The sequence below is a fragment of the Xenopus laevis genome, chromosome 3S (genome assembly GCF_017654675.1).
Source record: "Xenopus laevis strain J_2021 chromosome 3S, Xenopus_laevis_v10.1, whole genome shotgun sequence".
NCBI classification, from domain to species: Eukaryota; Metazoa; Chordata; class Amphibia; order Anura; family Pipidae; genus Xenopus; species Xenopus laevis.
In genome coordinates, this window is record NC_054376.1 from 56,414,614 (window position 1) to 56,437,617 (window position 23,004).

General features: G+C 36.9%; 1 protein-coding gene across 3 annotated transcripts in view; it reads left to right on the forward strand.

The window, feature by feature from the left end:
• Positions 1–23,004, forward strand: part of fam189a1.S (family with sequence similarity 189 member A1 S homeolog) — a 333,221-nt gene that overhangs the window by 208,700 nt on the left and 101,517 nt on the right. For all 3 annotated transcript variants that reach the window (XM_018255499.2, XM_018255500.2, XM_041588328.1), the window contains exon 3: positions 5,628–5,738. In XM_018255499.2, coding sequence (XP_018110988.1) covers positions 5,628–5,738 — 111 coding nt within the window. The remainder of the gene's footprint in view (positions 1–5,627; positions 5,739–23,004) is intronic.

The window sequence follows — 23,004 nt, forward strand, 5'->3', positions numbered from 1 at the left end:
AATAGCAGTCGGTTAAAAATAAATTCCCCCTATGCACCTATAGGGATATAATTGGGAGAGACAGCGGAGGCCTAATTTCTCCTTTTCTATATATACAGTTGAGACATTATGCATTAACCGTATTTCCAGCGGCACGACTTCCACGGAATCACCCTGCTCTAGCACTATGTAAACTCTTCCCTACACAAAAGGGTCTGATTACAAGGTGGTATCTGTCTCTTAGTAAACCGGATATCGAGAAGCATCCTCATAAGTATATGGCACGGTGGGAGCATATGCTGGGAACTGAGATCCCCCTCTCAACATGGGATAAAATTTGGGAAAATGCTGGGGCAACCTCGGTATGTGCTACCATTAAAGAAAACATATATAAAATTATAATGGGTTAGTATCATACCCCACAACTCTTACAGAAACTGTTCCCTGATTCCACTGATTCTTGCTGCTGGAGATGTGGGGATGTTGGGGGTTCACGCCTACATATGTTTTGGACCTGTCATAAGCTGAAACGGTTTTGGGATATGATCAGAGGTTGGGTTGAGAAGGTAACTATGATAGTAGTGCCTCTGGATCCCTTGGTGTATGTGCTGGTTAATAAAATCCCTAAAATACGGCGTCCTACACAAAAAATGGTTAATTGCATACTCACGGCGGCTAGGGGATTAATAGCAAAAAATTGGAAGGCATTGACTTCCCCATCAGAAAAGGAATTCCTGGAAAGAATCAGATATGTTCGGAGGATGGATTATCTAACGGCACTCAAACATGATAAGGTGGATCAGTTTAATGAGATCTGAGGTAGTTGGAATGCTATTGAGGCCATGTCACACTTTTGAGCTATTGCTGGGGGATGATGTAAACCGGGTTGAGGGGATGTCAAATAAAGTCAATACAGGTGCCTTGGTATGACAGTTGGGGGTATGATATGTCTGTATGATGGGGAGGGGCAGGATGGTGACTTGCCGGTATCACTGGGACAAATATTTTGAAGTCATGCATAGGAAAAGCTTTGTTTTCTATGGGTTTGTATTGCTGAAATTCATCTCAAGCTGTTTCTTTTGTAACTGAAGAAAATGTCATGGCCCATTGAGGGCAAACTGTTTGCTGTCTATGTGAAACTTGAAAAAATAATAACAATTTTCTTACTAAAAAAAATAAATAAATTCCAAGCTGGTGCAAGTTAGTGTTGGGCCAATATCTGTACTATTTAGTAGCAACATGAAGCATATTGTTGTGTTTATTGTCCAGAATGATGGAGGTTCATGGAGTCATGCTAACAGAGGGAGAGGAAATCAGCTTATAGGTTTGTTAAAATAATATATTGTGAGGAATGCCACTGCTGTTTTTTAGTGCACTCTGGGAAGCTGTCTTGAACCGTGTGTGCTTATAAAAGACAGGTCATGTTCTTATAGCACCCAATGTTGGCTCAAGAGAAATATCCCTAAGACAGAGGATGAACCAAGCTTACAGTACTTGAATAAAGAAGTGTTTTGTTTTTAAACATTCTGGGGTCCGTTTACTAAAGTGCGCTAAATCTGACTTTAAGTTTCCGCATGTTATCGCTGAGAATATTTTTACGCCAGAATATTCGCAGAGACTAAGTTTACTAAACAGCGATGCGCTCAGAAGTCATTGCCATCACTTGCGGTAACTACGTTAAAGAACCAGCTTACGTTAGTGGTAATTTTAGTGAGTAGCGAATTTTCTGCCGACAAATTACGTTTTTGCGAATATTTATGCTATAAAATAGTCTTGTTTTATGGCGGTTGTTATGGCAATTTTTACTGTGACATTTATGCCCAGAAATGCATCTTCAAAACTCAAACTTTATCGACTGATGATTATACCATCCAACAACATTACCAGAGTGACATCAAACATGTATGCATCATATTAACCCTTCTGCCAATAGAATCATATGAACAAGAAATCATACCAGTCAATCTCTTTGCTTCATAGAACTGCACAGTTTAATGTAGCCAATCACAATGAAACCAAAAAAGCGTAGAGGCTGACGAATCCTTGGACTGTGATGCCGCTGCCAATAATACGACTCTGAGCTGAAACTGCTGCTGTTGCAACAGATAGAAGCAGAAGCCAAAACATCCTGTCAGCAATAGCTACACATCTCTCTCCTGTCAGCATAGATTGATGGGTAAAAAAAAAGTATTATGGGATATTTTCTGGCCCTTGAGAATTATATGGCGAAAAAACTACTGTTATGCCACTACATACAGTAGGTGGCGGTAAAATTTTGAGAAAATTCTGGTGTTAATTTTGTCTTTCGCACATTTCACTGTTTAGTAAACCGGGCGTTAATGTGTGCGTAGCGATAATTTCAGCGAATGCGATAACTAACAATTATTCTTGCGCAAGAAAATTCGCAAATTTATATTTACCGCAGGTTAGTAAACTGGCAATAACATATTTGCCGAAAATTCTGTCTATATATTGTGCGAATATTTTGAATGCACTTTAGTAAACGGACCCCTCTATCTAAGTCTCTTGTAGGTGGTATGAAGCAAACACCTTTTGTAATTCAATTCAGAACTTTGACATTACATTCTTGTATTACAATTTAGAAATGAGATGATTTGGAAGCTCAGAATGGAATGGGGAGCAAGCCTTACATTGGCTGTCTGCCACACTGTTAATGGCAGACTGTAAAACAGTAAGAAATAGAATCTGTAAAAGGAGAAGAAGGATATTGCTCCTAATTATAAAAGAGAAATATGGATATTTTAATGATGAAAGGCAGCAAAAAATTTTCAGACATGCTGTAGCTACAAAAAGTGTATCAAGACAGATAAGAGTGAAACTAATGTTCCTTTATTAGGGGTGATGGAATTTCAGTAAGATCCTTTTTGCTTTAATAGAATTAGTGTTATATCACTTTCATGTGTCTTTACAGCATACACTGCAGACCCTAGAACAGGAATTGCGTAAAGCAGAGTATCTAAAGACGGAGGATCCAAAATTTGCAGCTTTCCATATACTGTCATTTAAAGAATAAACATAGATTGAAGAACTATTAAATTATTGTAGTTTACATTATTTGTCAAAAATGGAACATCTTTTTTTACGTTTTGAAAAACCAAAAAAAAATGGAGACAAAAAAAAGAACTTAAGATCTTATTGTACATGCACAATTGGACAACTGATCTTCTGTCATCGTTGATATTTGCCTATATGGTGTTTGCCTACATGGTCTTTGCTTTTATAGTCATGTGGTTGAAAATCAAAATATTCAATAATACAAGTACTTGTCATGAAAACAGTAATATTTGTTTATACTGTAGCCATTGGGACTGTTCACTCTTTTGGTCCTAGCCAAACTTTGTGATTGAGGCAGCCAACACACAAACCCTTTGTTCGGAATCTTCTGCAACATTTAACTGAATCTTTTTCAGATCAGTGTGGCTCTTACTAATCTGCCTAAAATGAATTCGAAACACGCAAAATGTTTTTATCCCTCCATCTTCTCCACATTCTCCTTTACATTAAATAATGTATTTGACTTTCAAGAATTTAAAATAAATGCATGTGAATTACAGTTTAGTGCACAGAGACAGTGCCATTGCTATTCAGAAAGGTACTAAAACAAGCTTTTATTATTTTTCCTAAAACTATAATGTCAAAAATACAAGAAAATGTTAGTTTTATGTGCATATTTTTCTTTCACTTACAGATAAATATAAAAGCTTTCTACTAAAACTGCAGCTACTGTATAATGTAGACACTTTCTAAGCAACTAATTAGCATGAGATTCAGCAAACTTAAAGGGAAATTATCAGTGAAGAGCAGAAATATATTCACACAGACATGAAAAGCTGGCTTTTGGGATGGGGAAGCCTTAACCCCACTCCTGCCTATGGAAATGTCCTGCTGCCTTTCTCAAGCATTCCTTACATCTAGTTCTATAGGCACCAGGACCCTAAAGGATGGGGAGTTGCATTCCCTGCTCAGCTTTAGAGGAACCATTTTCCCATAAATAAATATATATATATATATATATCTAGATATAGGAAACGGTAGGCAGAGTTTGCACACCTCAAAGTTGGTTAAAGGACCGGGTGCTCTAGTAGAAAAATATTTAACAGATTGTCCAAAGTACTGGCACTCACAGGATTTGCATAAAGAGAGAAAAAAGTTATATTTAGTGAATGAAAAACAGCTTTATTAAGCCCTTAATAAACCTGTTTTTCATTCACTAAATATAACTTTTTTCTCTCTTTATGCAAATCCAGTGTGTGCCAGTAGTTTGGACAATATATATATATGTATGTATATGTATGTATGTATAAAAAATGCAGCTCATGTTCCAATTAAAACCATTAGGGTGCATGTAGGTGTGGCTTGTATCACATACTAAACAACAAGAGCAAACATTCAAGAGAAAGCCACCTCCCCATATAGAATATACAAAATCAATACAGCTCATCCCCATGTTTCAATTAAAACTATTTGGGTGCATGTAGGTGTGGCTTGTATCACATACTAAACAAAGCAAATTACCCCAGCACTCCATTATATAGCCTTAAGAAAAAAACAAATTGAAAGGAAAATGTCTACATTTAGTAAAAAGAGACTATTTTATTATACTATATTATTTTCTGCAAGGTACATGCGCCCATTGAGCAGAGACTTTGGCCTTGCTTTAACATGGCAAATAATTTCCCGCAGATTCTCAACATAATCCTAAGAACTTTATTGTGAATCTGCTGGATGACAACAAATTTCGCACATGTTGAGCTCCATGTGCACAGGTCTTGCAGTGGGCACATTTAGTGGGGCTTATTCTGTATGTTGCATCATTTTTTATAATGTTAATTTCCCAGTCTGTACAGGGGAGCCGGCAACACTCAGGACACTGTAGGATAAGAACCAATCTGTAGCTAAGCTGACCTGATAGGAATCTGAGGCTGTTTTTGCTTTCTGTTTTTCATTCTGTGATTGCCTATCCCCCTCCTACTGTGCTTGTGTCAGGGACTGTTAGGACACGCCTACCCTTCATTTGAAATACAGACTGGGACAATAGCAGATTTATAGGGAGCTCCAATAAAGGAGCTGTTTCAAGCAAATATGAATTTTTAGTTCAATGAGAAACCAGCACCATATATTATTCATAGTTGTTTACAAAACTGGGGATTTTTTTAGTTATCTAATGTCACCTTCAAACAGTTGCATTCTTAGCAAGTTTTAATTGTGTGTGTTTGATATTTTAAAACCTTAATATTCCTATTTATTCCTGATAAACTCCTATTTTAATGTACAATGATGTTAGAATTGAAATTAGAGTCCATACTAAAGAAGTGGCCTCATGCTTTTATATATTCAAATATGTTGCTTTATACATTACAGTAAATTGTACATTATCCCCTAAATAAGAGAGCACAAATAAACACCCACGCACACATAGAGTGCAGACTGATATGATCCACTCTTGCCAAAGATGACACATTATTGTAAGGGTCTCCTCTTTTTTCTAGAGGTACAGTATATGCAAACTTATTGTACTGAATACTAAATATTATAGTATTATACAAGGCTCAAGGAAATGTTTGTGAATTATTAATTTATTCATTCATATGCATATAACTAATATGTAAACTGTTCTTTGTTTCCAGATAACCTTCTTTATGCTTCTCTCTGCTGTGTGTGTGATGTTGAACTTGGCAGGTTCCATTCTCTCTTGCCAAAACGCTCAGCTAGTCAGTTCTCTTGAAGGATGTCAGCTGGTAAGTATACGCAGTAAGCTCCTTGTTAACCTAGACGATCAATAATTTTTTGTTTTCTCTAGTTTTTCTGTTTTTAATTCATTAGTTGATATATTTCTCAGCAACAGATTTTCAGCAGCCACTGACTGCTCTTTCAGCTTTACTAAAGTCTATACAAGAACAAGCATTTCAACTAATAGATTAAGTAATGTCATAACTAAAGTATGATATTGTACGAGAGGGGTATATACTTCATATATTTCACAAACTGATCCCAACACATCCATCTTCACATAAATGTTGCCATGAGGTTTTTTTCTTGGTTATGAGAAAAGCCGTTTATATAAAACACAACAAAACTTCAGAAAGCTACTATAGGGGGCACATTTACCTAGGGTCGAAGTAAAATCCTTCGACTTTGAATATCGAAGTCGAAGGATTTTGCGTTATTCCTTCGATCTAACGATCGAACGATTAAATCCTTCGAATAGAACGATTTTAATCCATCGATCGAAGGATATTCCTTTGATCAGGAAATTGTTAGGAAGCCTATGGGGACCTTCTCCATAGGCTAACATTGGCCTCGGTAGGTTATAGGTGGCGAACTAGGGGGTCGAAGAATTTTTTAAAGAAACAGTACTTCGACTATCGAATGGTCGAATAGTCGAACGATTTTTGGTTCGAATCGTTCGATTCGAAGTCGAAGGTCGTAGTCGAAGGTCGAAGCAGCCCATCCGATGGTTGAAGTAGCCATATTCGACCATTCAAACTTTTTTTCCTCTATTCCTTCACTCAAACTAAGTAAATGGGCCCTTAGATGTAGGCCTTTTTTATTTGTTAACTGTTTGGCCACAATCATACTTCTGACGTGTAATAAAATGTGCAAACTTCACTTACAGGTTGAGAAAACCATAGCAACCACTCAAGATAGTATTATTGTCATTATTGTCAGCTTTGATTGCTAGGGTATTTAAGACCTGTGCAAACATTTCTTTCCAATAGATACAAGTGACATAGCAAGTCATCTGTACAATTATGGTCCGTTATATGAAGAACTGCAATTAGTAGGATATTCAACCGCAATGTGTCTTGCTCACATTGCCTGTCATACAAATGAAAAGAAGGGAAAAAAAGATTGTTTTAAACAGAATGGCCTAATCATTATGCTAGAACACAAATGTAGTCAGATGTTAAAATAGTGAAAATGCTACTAATGTTGCTGTTAAGTTAGTATGCCAGTGCAGAATAAAGGATATCTTCCTGTATAGCTGGAAATGTATTTGATTATAATGTTGGACTAACCTTCCTGTCTCCTTTGCATTGTGTTTTTTTTGGGGGGGGGGGGCAGTGTTTGTAACTCTGTAATCATAAAACAGACATGTATATGGTTGTCTTTTGCTTGTCCCCTTGTAAATGACTTTTAACAGCTCAAACAGAGATGGACATTCCTTTTTGTTGGTCATTTGATCTATGAGCTGAATGTTGTCTGTATACCAGAGAACACAACAGTGTCATTCAATTCAGCTTGAAAAAGAAACTAAAATGTTCTGAAAGCTTGCTATGATTATCTTAGTTAGCCAATAAACATTTCACCTTTATACCACCTGTTTGTTATTTTATTTGCCCTATGGTGGTTAACAGCGGCGATTCTGACTAAGGAGCCGCCTGAGGCGGCTCCTGCAATGCTGCCCCCCCTCACCAACTTACGCGTCAGGCGGGGAGGCAGAAACACTATTGCGGAGAGCGCAATTACGCTCTCTCGCAATAGTACAGCCGAATTTCCGGTTCAAAAACCGGAAATTCAGCTCTTAAAGGTGCAGGAGCGGCTTTTTGCCGCCCCTGGAATCCTTTCAGGCGCTGCCGCCTGAACCGAGCGGCTCAGCTTGCCTCATTGGCGGCGCGCCCCTAGTGGTTAAGCAAATTGCAATGTTCTGCAATAGCAATCATGCTGTAACCAGATGATCTCAGAGATACTATAAACACTGTAGATATTATTTGCTGAACCTGGAAGTGAAAATGCTAATCTAGGAAGTACTTGCTCCCCATGGGGTCTGCTGATCTCTTTACTGAACACTTACGGATATTCCCTAGTTTGCAAAAGTGACGTGCTAATTCGGGGCAGGTGGGTGGACACCTACATGCCTTCCCTCAACCTCCCCTGTTAGATGCTTAAAGGGATTCTATCATGATTTTTATGATGTATTTTTTTTATTTCTAAATCACACTATTAATTTTGCAAATAATTGACTCTACAAATATAAAATTTAATTCCTGAACCGGCAAGTGTATTTTTTTAAAGTTGTAATATTGTGTGTAGGCAGCCATCTCAGGTCATTTTGCCTGGTCATGTGATTTCAGAAAGAGCCAGCACGTTAAGATAGAACTGCTTTCTGGCAGGCTGTTGTTTCTCCTACTCAATGTAACTGAATGTGTCGCAGTGGCACTGGATTTTACTATTGAGTGCTGTTTTTAGATCTACCAGGCAGCTGTTATCTTAAGGAGCCACTATCTGATTACCTTCCCATTGTTCTGTTGTTTGGCTGCTGGGGGGGTTGAGGGAGGGGGATGATATCACTCCAACTTGCAGTACAGCAGTAAAGAGTGACTGAAGTTTATCAGAGCACAAGTTACATGACTTGGGGCAGCTGGGAAATTGACAATATGTCTAGCCCAATGTTAGATTTCAAAATTAAATATAAATTAAATCTGTTTGCTCTTTTGAGAAACGGATTTCAGTGCAGAATTCTATGGAGCAGCACTATTAAACTGATGCGTTTTTGAAAAAATTCCCATGCATGCTATCCGACTCCTTTTCAGAACACAGAAGACTGTGGAGAGGTACACAATGCAGAAAAAACACTGGGTAAAGTGAAAAAAAAGACAGATTGCAACTTTTTACAGTACTTTGCACACTGGGTTCTGCATTGTGAATTTCTGCAACTTCTGACTGCACAGTGATATTTGTAAATTATGTAGCGCTATAGTAAACTGACTTGTGCTAGGGCCGCTTACTGTACTTTCCTTGGTGGGCTGAGACCACCGATGAGCTCTCTTTCTCAGGGGTAAGCCCTCGCAGCGGGGTGGAGGCAAGGGTGTAGTGTAACTGTAGCTATATGCGATAGCACAATAATGGGCGCCAGTAGTTCTTTAACAGTTGAACTAAGAACAATATTTATTGAACAAGAGCACAGAGATCATTTAGCACATTGATCCACAATGGAGTATAGAACATACACAGCAGCATAAAGGAAGCATATACTCACAGCACGTATAGGCTGAATCCCCACAGGCTAGGGAATATACAGCAGAGAGTAAGTTGACAGCATGTGATGGGTATTGCCCAGTTTTCAGGATATCTTCCAGTGGCAGACTAGGGGAACTCCTGACATCCCTATCTCAACACTTGGTTCCTTACTCGGGTCAGTAATACCCTGGGATCTTAATCCCTCTAATCTCCTCGGCGGAGCCTTGAGCTGCTCAACTAATTAACCTCTCTATCACTCCTAGAGCGATCTATAAAACGAGTATAGCTATCTAATTACTAGGGCCAAGGCGCCTAGGGTCAGCATCACCCATTCCCTTCCAGCCTGCTTGGTTGGGCTAAAGCAATGGACCCAGAGCACATGGTTCCTAAACCTTTTATACTCTGGCACAGTGCCACTAGTGTACACTGTGTGAACTGCAGGGGTTACATAAGCACAAAGTCCCCATAAGGACCCACTGAGGTGTCCGTATTACTAGGGATGTGCCTGTCTGTAATGTGTAAGGGTGTCTAAGATTTTCACATCCCTACAATTATATAATACATAAGGGCAAAGTATAGAGGAGAAAGGGTTAATATGTGAAAAAATTTGTATTTTAAATAGGTTTTAGAATAGAGAATTTAAAGTGAATGTAGAAAAAAAGCTTTGCTATAAACAGAACCCCTACCAGATCCTCTTGTGAGTAGAATCAGATAAAAGGTGTTGTTTTTAACAGCATGATAAAATATCTGTGTCCTGCAGACAAATGAGGTAAGAAATCTGGAAGTAGCAATGTTTTATATTTAGCAATGTGCACTGGCCAGGCACCGGCCTCTAATGCATATGCTTTTTCTTTTTTTTTTTTAAACAGTAGGACATCCCAGTATATCTCATTCATTTCCTTTTTCTTTTTATAATATCCTTTTGTGCAGGGAGAATATTTTATGGCAATAGTTTCTGGCAAGAAATACTGTATCTGTGTAATGTGCCATGGCTTGTTCTTTATCAATGCTGTATATAAATATTTACCTTATTACTAAATGCACGTGTTTCAGTAATGTGCAATAAAACAGCTTTATCTATGGCTTGCATCTGCCTTTCATAAGGCACTGCAGTGTACTGTAGGACAGTAGGAATTGTGTATATATATATATATATATATATATATATATATATATATATATATATATATATATATATATATATATATTTGCATGAAGCAAACTTTATTGAAGTATATTCAGTGATCTGTTATCCAGAAACCCTTTATCTGGACATCTCAGAAATACAATAATGTCATTTCCCATAAAGTCCTATTTAAACAAGCAATTTTTGTTATTTTTTATCGATTTGTTTTTTTCACTGTAATAATTACCTTCTAATGTATGTACACCAAGCTAGCAGAATATATATATTCTATATTAAGGGCAAACCATCCCCTCTATTAGTGTTTCAAAGACATTTTTAATTGGTGGTTCTAAAAGTTAGGCACCTTTAAGTGAATATGTATATATACACACACCTTACACCCCGGACCAGTGCTCTTATCAGGGGGTTCTTCCAGTGAGCACCCTGGAGCGATCGACTTCCCTCTTCTTTTTCCTTAAAATTTCCCGGTGCAGACACATGCAGAGTAGAACGAAATAGTAGTTTTCTTTGTTAAAGTTCGGCTTTTTTCACTACTGCGCATGCGCATCCGCACGTAGAAAGAAGAGGCCGGAAGCCGATCGATGGTGTGTGATAAGTATATACAATCACTTGGGGTGTCTAACTTTTTGCACATAGCTCCTTCCCTTCTCCTTTAAGGCATGGATACTCAAATTAAGAAAAAGGCTGTTTCTCAAAAAAGTCCCAAGCATTGCGAATAATAGATCCCATACCTGTATATTAAAAAAAAACTATAATCAATCTAAACGAAGACCACAATATTTGGTTTTGATTGGTTTATTTGAATAAAATGTCTACTTTAAGTTAAATTACACCTGACACTTCAACTAAATCATTAATCATTAGTAAAGTCAGTAATACTCTCATTACACTAAAAACGAATCCTCTATTGATTTATGCTCTATCTCTGCAACTCTCTTCAGTCTTCTACAGCAACTAAAGATAACACATTGGACACAGTGGATAAATCACTGACCAATCCATTTTAGATTATCTTGTTTTTTGTAATTTTTTTTAAAGCAAGCATTCCTCCAAATTGGTGGTTCATTTACTGCTTGGAGTTGACTATATCTGCTCTAGCAGCAATTCATAACATTCAAACACTCACTGCAAAATAGATAGAGAAAAGTTAAAGCATTAAAAGTAAAATGTGTTTTATATATGTTTCTGCTTATCTTTTAGCAAGAGGAAATGCTTTGGACAGCAGCAGTCTTTTCCCTTTATTTTATGATTTTCTGGTTTGATTTCATCCTGACAACAATTGATCACTTCTTACTTCCAGACTTTGTACTCCAGACCTTTCCCAATCCTGCTACTTTCACAGTGGCAATAAATTCTGCATTGCCTACTCAATCTCTTTGCTGTACCTCTGTATATTGTTGTTTCTACTATGAATAAATCTAATAAATAATAACAATGTTAAAAAAGGTGAAACCATTCTGGACCCTTGGTATCTATAGATTGCCAGGTGGTGTAATCTCTCTTGTACTGTGCAATCTTTAGGTCTCCACATTTTGGGGTGCAGGCACCCTTTTCAGTAACAAATTTGGCCCCTACCACTTATTTCATATAAAGACTACTGATATATGCCCCTAATGGTATAACAGTCACTCCCAAATTTGCAGGGATATCCAGATACCCTCACATTTTTTACCATAATTTGCTTTGAGGCTGCTACTGCAGCTCAGAATATCTGGAGAAATGTTTTCTTCCATGCAGACCTGAGAACATAATCCTTTCAGAGCAGATGCCAAATGAGATAATGAGGTATTCTTCTCTGATTAAATATACCAATCAAGTAACTTCTCACTTCAATTTAGGAGGAGGAATGAATGCTTCACAATCTGTATTCATACTGGAACACATTGTTCTAACAGTAAAAGAATGTATAGATTTAACTGATGCAAGTGCAATATGAAACAGTTCTTACACAATACATTTTAGCTTTAGCTTTAGTAAAGTGCATAGAAAATCTACTTTTCTCAGATTTCAGAACAATGGAGCACACATTATGTTGCTAAAGTGCAGTCAGGAACCAAACATGTTTTTCCATCTCCCTGTGAATATTCAGCCGTGCTTTTTCAAACTGCATTTAGGCACACGTTTAAAGATTTATTATTGTTTTCCCAACACAAAGCTATACATTTTGGTGTAAAATTTACCTCATCTTTGTAAAACTGCAAGGCATCAAATAAAAGCAAGTTTGTCCTTTGGCCTAAAGTCTGTATGTTAGAGCCCTTGTAAGAGTACAGAGCCTTAACTGCCATGTGTGCAAGAAGGTTGTAAATGAACCACCAATTTGGAGGAACGCTTGCTTTAAAAAAAATAAAAAAACAAGATAAACTAAAATTCAGAGGTTTTGTAAGCTTGCAAGTTTGTTTATTTTTTTGTAATGTTACACAAGTAGTATATTTGGCTCTCTTTATGCTCTGTAGGAACCTCACAGGCTCTCCACTAGCTACCTGTACCCTTCCAACAATACAGACATCCAACACCATTAGAGAGATGACAAAGTTTAGTAATTAGGTGTTTATGAGTTACTAAACCAAAGAAAAACCCAAGTTTGCACTTCATCAAATGATCTAAGCAATCAGTAGATATAGTAGTATTTACTGGCTTCCCAATTGAATGGGTGATTGTAGCAACGGCTACTGCTTGAACCTTGTGCTGATGGTAAGGCACACTAGATTTTTCCTACTCCTAGAGAAATATAGATTGCAATCCCAAAATGTCAATTTAGCAAATGCTTTGTGATTAATGAGACCAGAGGTTGATTTCTGAATCCTCAACAATTTTAAAATAAACTCTCTTAACCTCTAACCTAGATTGTCAGCTTTTGCGACATAGCATGATTGAAATTATAGAATGAATGTGGCTACTAGGATGCATTATATGCCATAGTATGTTTGATGTGCATGTATTATTTAAATACTTATGTATACATTTTTTATTGTGTTGTTTCTTTAAAGGAGAAGGAAAGGTTAAAACTAAGTAAGCCTTATCAGAAAGGTCCATCTAAATATACTCTGAGTCCCCTGTCAAAAGAAACACTGCATTTCTTTCCTTCTATTGTGTACACATGGGCTTCTGTATAAGACTTCCTGCCTTCAGCTTAAACCTCATTGCCCTGGGCAAGAGCATGCTCAGTTTGCTCCTCTTTCTCCCCCCCCCCCTTCTCTGCTGTAATCTGATCCCAGTGCAGGGAGAGACTCAGGCAGGAAGTGATGTCACACCATGTTAATACTGTAGCTCCTATCCTCAACAAACAGAGAGTTTCTAGAGCTTTTTACTCAGGTATGGTAAAACATTTTACAGAATAAATATAATAATAGCATTCTAGCTTGTGCTATTGCAGCTAATCTATTGGCAATAAAACACCTCTGTAGCTTTCCTTCTCCTTTAAATGCTCCCTGTGACTTTACACAGTTGACTGCTTACCATTGATTTATTAATTAGATTTGAATTCAGACGTAAAGGGTTGTGGATAATTCAAGTCTATACCTCAAGGTAAATAATACAGCAAAGTCACCGTTATCTACTCAGCACAGCAATTCATTCAGTATCAGCCAATCTGATGAAAAACAAACGTAACATATCCTTGCATGCAGTCTTTCAATTTTTCATTATTTCTTTGTTTCCATTTAATCAGCTTCATGCTGTTTTCAATTTCACATCTTCTATTCCACATCTCTTGGTATTCCCTTTATTATAGCTGATGACTCCAATTTCATTTAATGTTTGCCGTCATTCTATATCATGCATAAACTAGTTCATTTAAATTCACAATATTCAATAATGTCTGAATTGTAATCCAAGTCGATTCTCTTGTAGCTCTTTTTTTTTATTAGGACAGAGGGAGCTGTTTAAGTCTCAGAAATTTAAACCAGGTCTCGACCTTAACTTAATCTCTCTGTAAAATATGCAGTTCACTGAGAAACACTATTTACAGCTGTCAGATGTATAAATCATTTGCAATTAACTTGATAAGAAGAACACCAAACAAAATAGACTCTTATTGGATATACATGTGTATTACAATTTAATAGCCATCAAGGCATTATTTTTTAAGTATTGTCAGGTTAATAAAGCAGACAAGTTTTATATTTTTACAGACTGAAAAAATTATCTTTCAGGTTACAATCAGTAGCGAAGTACTGAATGAGGGCTTATGACTGTTGTGGGACAAAACTGTCAGGCAAGGGTTAGTAGTTGGGCTTAGTTATGTAGTGTTGGGGGTGGAGTTTGGTTCATTTGAATCAGCAGCAGCTAGGGAGGGCATCCATTTTTGGATAGAGTAAACAGAGTCCCGCATGCCCTCCCTTGGATCAACCCTTTGTTCTAGTTTTCATAATGGTGGCTGGTGTTAGTGGGATACAGGTTAAATTGACATGGTATGGTGAGTATTCGGGGGTTTATGGTTAGACTAGAGTTGTGAGGATGATAGCCCGTTATCACAGCTGGACGGCAGGTCCCTGTCAATGGTTATAGTTGGTTGGCAGTGTGGAGTTTACTAAGTCCCAAGTTTGTCAGTGGGACTTGGTTGGTTGTTTTCCTCTCTAAGAGCATTGGTCTTTGGGAGGTGTTATGTTAAATTGGTTGAAACATGCAATCTGGCATACCCACCATGCTGGAAGGCACAAGCAGCTGGTGGCTGGTACGATTGTCATGCACCTAATTTTGGTCCATTGCCAGGTATCTTGCAGATTCTGGCTATTACTAGGCTACTGTTATATCACTGTTGATAATTATTTTTATAACATTGCTAATTTGTACCTATTACAGTGGTGTGAAAAACTATTTGCCCCCTTCCTGATTTCTTATTCTTTTGCATGTTTGTCACACAAAATGTTTCTGATCATCAAACACATTTAACTATTAGTCAAAGATAACACACGTAAACACAAAATGCAGTTTTTAAATGAGGGTTTTTATTATTTAGGGAGAAAAGAAATCCAAACCTGTGTGAAAAAGTAATTGCCCCCTGAACCTAATAACTGGTTGGGCCACCCTTAGCAGCAATAACTGCAATCAAGCGTTTGCGATAACTTGCAACGAGTCTTTTACAGCGCTCTGGAAGAATTTTGGCCCACTCATCTTTGCAGAATTGTTGTAATTCAGCTTTATTTGAGGGTTTTCTAGCATGAACCGTCTTTTTAAGGTCATGCCACAACATCTCAATAGGATTCAGGTCAGGACTTTGACTAGGCCACTCCAAAGTCTTCATTTTGTTTTTCTTCAGCCATTCAGAGGTGGATTTGCTGGTGTGTTTTGGGTCATTGTCCTGCTGCAGCAACCAAGATCGCTTCAGCTTGAGTTGACGAACAGATGGCCGGACATTCTCCTTCAGGATTTTTTGGTAGACAGTAGAGTTCATGGTTCCATCTATCACAGCAAGTCTTCCAGGTCCTGAAGCAGCAAAACAACCCCAGACCATCACACTACCACCACCATATTTTACTGTTGGTATGAAAATGCTGTGTTACTTTTACGCCAGATGTAACGGGACGCGCACCTTCCAAAAAGTTCAACTTTTGTCTCGTCGGTCCACGAGGTATTTTCCCAAAAGTCTTGGCAATCATTGAGATGTTTTTTAGCAAAATTGAGACGAGCCTTAATGTTCTTTTTGCTTAAAAGTGGTTTGCCCCTTGGAAATCTGCCATGCAGGCCGTTTTTGCCCAGTCTTTTTCTTATGGTGGAGTCGTGAACACTGACCTTAATTGAGGCAAGTGAGGCCTGCAGTTCTTTAGATGTTGTCCTGGGGTCTTTTGTGGCCTCTCGGATGAGTTGTCTCTGCGCTCTTGGGGTAATTTTGGTCGGCCGACCACTCCTGGGAAGGTTCACCACTGTTCCATGTTTTTGCCATTTGTGGATAATGGCTCTCACTGTGGTTTGCTGGAATCCCAAAGCTTTAGAAATGGCTTTATAACCTTTGAAATTGAACTCAGGTGTGATAAACCACAGTTAAGTTATTTTTTAACAAGGGGGGCAATCACTTTTTCACACAGGCCCATGTAGGTTTGGAGTTTTTTTTCTCCCTTAATAACATAAACCTTCATTTAAAAACTGCATTTTGTGTTCAATTATGTTATCTTTGACTAATAGTTAACGGTTTTTGATGAGCAGAAACATTTAAGTGTGACAAACATGCAAAAGAATAATAAATCAGGAAGGGGGCAAATAGTTTTTCACACCACTGTATTTATGGTTATGTATTGTTAATTGCTACATCTTGTAATAAAGCTTTGACCAAAAAAGATATCCAATGTAAAACAAGTGGTACGAGATAATTATTTCTAGGCCAGTTGTGGGAGAAATGAGGTAGGTATTTGGTCCTGCCCATGTCAAGAGTTGTATGTCCCTCTACCTGTGAATGCTGCAAAATGACTACCCATGGGTGATTTAAGGTCTTTATGTTCCATAGCATACACATTCTCACTTACCCTTTCCTTTAGGAGGAGAATTGTGTGGCTCAAATATTGTTTGGTGCAGCCAAAGCATTCTAATAAATAAATCACCTGTTTGATATTGCAGGTATAGGATCTGTTATCCAGAAATCCGTTATCCAAAAAGCTCAAAATTACAGACAGGCAGTCTCCCATAGACTCAATTTTATCCAAATAATCCACATTTTTAAAAACGATTTCCTTTTTCTCTGTAATAATAAAACAGTACCTTGTTCTTGATCCCAATTAAGATATAATTAATCCTTATTAAATCTAGAGATTTAAGGTCTGGATTATAGGTCCCATACCTGTACAATACTCTGTTTCTGTAAACTATACCTATTACATTTGATTCAAATCCTGGGCCAACTGAAATGACCCAACATGTACTGTATACAGTACATTGGGAAGAGTCACACTTAATAGGTGCAACACACAGCCAGTTTGTCATATTATTTGTTTAATGTGAATTAAGTAAATTTAGAGCAAGTACTGTATGTAAACAAGAGTGGGGGCTTTTCTATTCTACAGACACATTTAGAGGCCCATTTATCAAAGGTTGAAGTTCAAATTCGTGTGAGTTTTTTTAAAATTAAAATATACTCACAATTCGACTGGGAGGTTATTTAAGAAAACATTAAATTGGCTAATATTCGATCGAAAAGTTCTGACTGAAAAATCTGAATCGTATTTGATTCGATTCATATGAATCAAATTTTCTCCCAAAAAAAAAGCTTGAAGGCCAGGAAGGCTATTAACATCTCCAAATGGCTCAACGGACCTCTGCGATTGACTTGTATATGAACATGGCAGGTTTTAGGTGGCGGATATTTGAATTAGGACTGTTTCCACAGTCGAGGTGTGATAATTCTCACATTCGAATATGGGGATTAAAATTTGAATGTGTGAATTTTAAATGAAATGTTAAATTTGTGTCAAAATTATTTTCAATGAATCGCCATCGGAAGGTATTCCTTGATAATATTGGGAATCATATGGTATTCCAAACTAAAGTCTGTATCCTGTTAGTAATTATTCACGATCCTGTACAAAGGCTATTCATTGAGCTTTTTGCACTATATCTCCTAAATAACTTCTATCATTTAACTTCTGATTTTTGCCTATATCTAACAAACCATAAGGTATTCACTTGTTAGTATGGCTCGGATGACAACTGGATGCATGGAGAATGGAATTGACTGCTGCATGCTTATGATTAAGGACAGGTGGCACCCAAAACATGTCAAGTGCTACTCTTGCAGGCAGGCAGTCTCCCATTGATAATGTATAATGTATACCAATAAATAATACTTATTATGGTATCTGGTCTAAAAGTTGCATTTTTCATGATTTCTGAAGGCACTAACAACAGATACAACATAGTTGCATGGTGACAGAGCTTCGAAATGGGCAAATGAGGACTGATTTTAAACTTATATCAAGGGACAGATGGTTTATAAAAAAAAAATCTGAGTGTGTAGCACTGGTCTAAGCCTCACTGCAATAATGATATTAATTGTATGTGTTCAGTGTTGGTAATAGCAATGTTCTATATCTTTGCTTTTTATCAATTGTTTTTATAGAAAAGCTGTTCCTACCAATGTTCAGCTGTTTAATTAAATAAAAAGTAGCTATGCTGTTCTGTAATTGATGTCTCTAATAAGTCACTGTAAAATAAAGAGTGCCACTTTTCTTGTATACAATTCTACAAATTAAAATGTTATCAATCGCAGAATAAATGTAAGGTAACTAATAAAACATTTCAAAATGAATGTAAGCTTCTTACACAGCAGAATTAAATATCACTAGTGATGAGCACATTTTTCTGCCAGCATGGATTTGATCTATAATTTTTTTCGTGAAACTGCAGCAAAAACATTGAGCCACAACACTGCAAGAAAGACACCATAGGAAAAAAACACCCATTTGGACAAAAAGTCACTGAGACAAAAACAATTTGCAGAGACAAAATAGACGCCACAAGAAAAATGTCCATTGCCTTTAATGCATTTGGAGTGAGAAAATCAAAAGCTTTCACCTCCTCTGGGGCCCCTACTGACCTGCCTACACAGCCCCTGGTTCCTGTGGGCATCTGATACTGTGGGGTAAAGTAATTAAAGGTCTAAAGTTTTCCTTCAACTAGCGATTATGCAACCAACCAATGTTTGCAACAAGTTGCTAAACAAGTAGCAAACTGTGATGATTTTAATTGTGAAATATAGATTAACTTTTTCATTTGAGTGGAAGAGCCCTGCATAGATTCTGTTTTGTCAATTTCTGCTTGCTCTAATAAACTAATATTGTTGTTCTTATGTAAATGTGAGACAAGACAAAATGCTTTTTAAGTTGGGAATACTTGAAGTTCTTTTTGTCAACACACTTACTGAATAATGTTGACTTTTGGTGCACCCCCCCTCCCCACGTTCCTAAATATTTAATAGGGTGAAAAATCTATTTCAAATTGCAGAGTCTCTGCAAATTCACACATCTTATTTTCACAATCTAATGAAAATGAATGAAAAAAATTCATGTTATAAAATTGTTTACACTGGGCAGACAGGGTCAGTTAATGCCTTATGGGAATTTGCAGGATTTGCAAAGGATATTTTTGACCAAAATATGTTTATACCAAAGAACTTTTTTTAATGGATGGGGATATATGTATATACAGTATAGGGATGTACTCAATATACTCTGTCTGTTTTCACATACAAATAGGTAAACCATTTCTTAAATTAACTTTCAATCAGTCACTGGGTTATAAATAGAAATCCTCATGTTTTATAAGAAACAACGCACAAAAAATCTTATCAACAGATAAAACGAGATTAGTACATGCATTAAGAGAAGTGCAGCATATCTGTGAAGAAACGTCCCCCACTCGACTGAAGTTTTCAGATGAGAACATTGATTTTAGGATGAATTATTCTGGGTTGAATTCACATGTTGCTTACAGTCTATATAGCCTTGGCTAAGTTATTTATTAACTTTACAGTTGATTTTTTAATCTTTTGTGGCTTTTAAAGATAGACATTGATTTTGTCTTAGAAATGTGAAAAGTGCCCCTATTGCAAAAGTAAATATTCTGCAATGTAATTTACTGTACAAACCTTTGTCTCTAGGGGAGCTGAGAGTATTTGGACTACTGGTGTAAGGCATCATAATTGTAGTGTTATTCCAGTTAATTTGTGCCATGCAAATTAACACATATATTATGCAGGTGTATTATAAATAATACAGTCACATACTATTCCAGTATAACAATCAGTCAGAATAGATTATACACAGCATGTTATGGTGTTCTGCTGTCATCACTGATTATTGAAATTCAATGTGCATCTACTTCCTTCCTGGAAATTAGTATCACCTGGTAATTGATGTGTTCTGGCAAAATTTATATTCTTGAGTTTATAAAAAAATTTATCAAAACTATTTGTAAACTAGGTTTGCTGGTTGGCATATAATTTCAATAATTTTGCATGCAATTCACAACCCAATTTTTGTAGTATTGATATAGGCTATAGGAATTGATTCTTAGGGAAAAATAGAACTTGTCGTTAGTATTTGTGTAGTATGTAAAATTACATTTTTAATTGCAAATACTTGTATAATTTAAAACCAATAAGACTGTAATATATCACTTTCTAGCAGACCGTTAGAATGTTGTTGTTGTGTATAAATTACATGTCACTCAGGCTTTGCCTTCAGGGTACATTGTATAATTTGAAAAAAAAAATCAGGCAGGTAATATATTGCTGGAATACAGTCTGGTGAGAATTGTACCTGTTTTTGTATGCATTGCTTGAAACTCAATAAGAGCAAGTGAATTTGAAGAAGAGGAATAACTAGTTTGCGGAGGTCATTTTTAGAATATATTCTGCTGGTCTCTCCTGAGGAACACCTCGTTGTAATGACTGCGTGCATCAGTGATTGCCAACCTGTATCCCTCCAGTTGTTTTTAAATCACAGCTGATAGGGATCCTGGGAGTTGACCAAAAGCTTTTTAACCTTAAAGTTCTGCATTCATTTACGTCAAGATGCTTTATAATACTTTTGAAAGCATCATGATCCTAACTGTTAACTCTTTTTCGAAAAGCTAAATGATTGCTGGATCAAATACACAGAACTTTGGTCTTTTAAAAGTAATAGAGTACTACTAACCTGACCTTCTTATATGAGGGAAATGAAGCACACCATTACTTTAGCTTTTTGATTTCAAAGCATTTATTGCAGCAGAAAAGTGGCACTACTAACTACTACTAACTACTAACTAATCTGACCAACATCACCATCATATATACAGTAACACCAGCAAGGTGCACAGGGATTTAAAATAAATTATAACAAATACTATTCTTGCAATAATATAGCAAACAAGCATTACAGAAAAAAAATAAGCAAACATTATAGGTTACCTCTCTATGAAAGCTTTTAAAGCCATGTGGTATTAAATGCTTATTTCTTATAGTCCTTTTTTACTTATGGAGTTAATGACTTCCTGACCAATAACTGGGGAGTTTGCATTGGAGAGTGAATTGAGAAGGCTATTTATGACAACAGGTGGTTTTAAAACCTTTTAAAATGGTCATGCAATTAGTTCATATCATTTTAAAAGGATCTCCATTTTGATTTTAATTTACAATACTGAGGAATTATGCTATGATTATGTATACAAGGTTTTGCCCAGAGTATTTTGTAGTGGCTAAACTTCCAAGATAATTTATATGTCAATATTGCAGGCATATTTCATCCTGCAACTGCCAAGAGCCCTTGGTAGTACTTGGAAGTTACAGTTCAATACCATCTGGAGAACCAGAAGATAGATACCGTATATGCCCAAATTCTACAACAAAATAAACTAAGGATCTATTGCCCACAATGCTAATAAACTGTTGAATAGAGCTGCTCTCATTGCGATTACTTTATGCTCTGCTGTGGTCCCTGCTTCTCTGTCAGTGTCCTCAGGTAACCTTGCTATGGACGGTAAAGGATGTTTCATTGTTCTCTCCCCTTGTGAATGTCACTAATGAACATGATATATAGAGGTAACTCTCAAGACAGGGCTCCTTGGCTTGACTCCAGCTACATTGACAGAGCTGAGGCAGTGTTAAACAATGTGTTATTAATAAAGTAGATCTTTTTGTTTCTTCTAAAATCCAGCTAAGATAAATAATCTTACATAGATTCCAATAATTAATAAATGTGACATTTTACCACCTACCAAACCCCTCCCTTTTTCAAGAAGCAACTTTTATCCTTGCACCATTTATGTTTCTTTTAGGCACCAGTTGATAACCATACACACTGGAGATGGACAAATTATATAGCTTGCCATCTAGAAAACCCTAAATGTTTATTTTGCATTTATTTTATTTTGCGTAACAGTATTAGCTGGACTTACTTTCTCCAACTGTTTGAGAGTTGACCTTTCAGTTGCTTAAAGGGATTCTGTCATGATTTTACAATGTAGTTTTTATTTCTAAATTATACTGCAAATAATTCACTCTACAATATAAAATTTCAGCAAGTGTATTTTGTTTTAGTTGTAATATTGGTGTGTAGGCAGCTATCTCAGGTCATTTTGCCTGGTCATGTGCTTTCAGAAAGAGCCAGCACTTTAGGATGGAACTGCTTTCTGGCAGGCCGTTGTTTTTCCTACTCAATGTAACTGAATGTGTCGCAGTGGGACCTGGATTTTACTGTTGAGTGCTGTTCTTTGATCTACCAGGCAGCTGTTATCTTGTGTTGGGCAGCTGCTAGTTATCTAGTTATGTTTGTATTGTTCATTTGTTAGGCTGCTGGAGGGGGAAAGGGAGGGGTGATATCACTCCAACTTGCAGTAAAGCAGTAAAGCAGTAAAGAAGTAAAGAGTGACTGAAGTTTATCAGAGCTGGGAAACTGACAAAATGTCGCGCCCCATTGTCAGATTTTAAAATTAAATATAAAACATTTTGTTTGCTCTTTTGAGAAATGGATTTTCGTGCAGAAGTCTGCTGGAGCAGCACTATTAACTGATGCATTTTGAAAAAATATTTTTTTCCCATGACAGTATCCCTTTAAATAAACTATCTACATGAATTACTTAGCTATTAAAGCAAAATTAGGATTTTATTAAAACATGAAAGAGAAAACTATTGCATTGCATGGTTGCATTTTCAATGTGATGGGAAGCTAAAACAAACAATTTGGAGTTGGGGCAGGAATTTTTAATGTACTTTTTTATCTTTAGCACATAATTGTGTTCTCCAGGTCAAGCCACAAGCACAGACCGGTAATCTGTAGGTGGCAAGTGCCAGAGGGGCTGCTGCAAATTGCCATTGACACTAGTGGGGTGGTGAAGGGCTGTGTGAGCCTTTGTGTTAGCTGTTTGGGCCTTTGTGTACCTGAAATGCCAGGGTCTATTTTGATACTCAGTTCAGACCAGTCAAGCTTGGT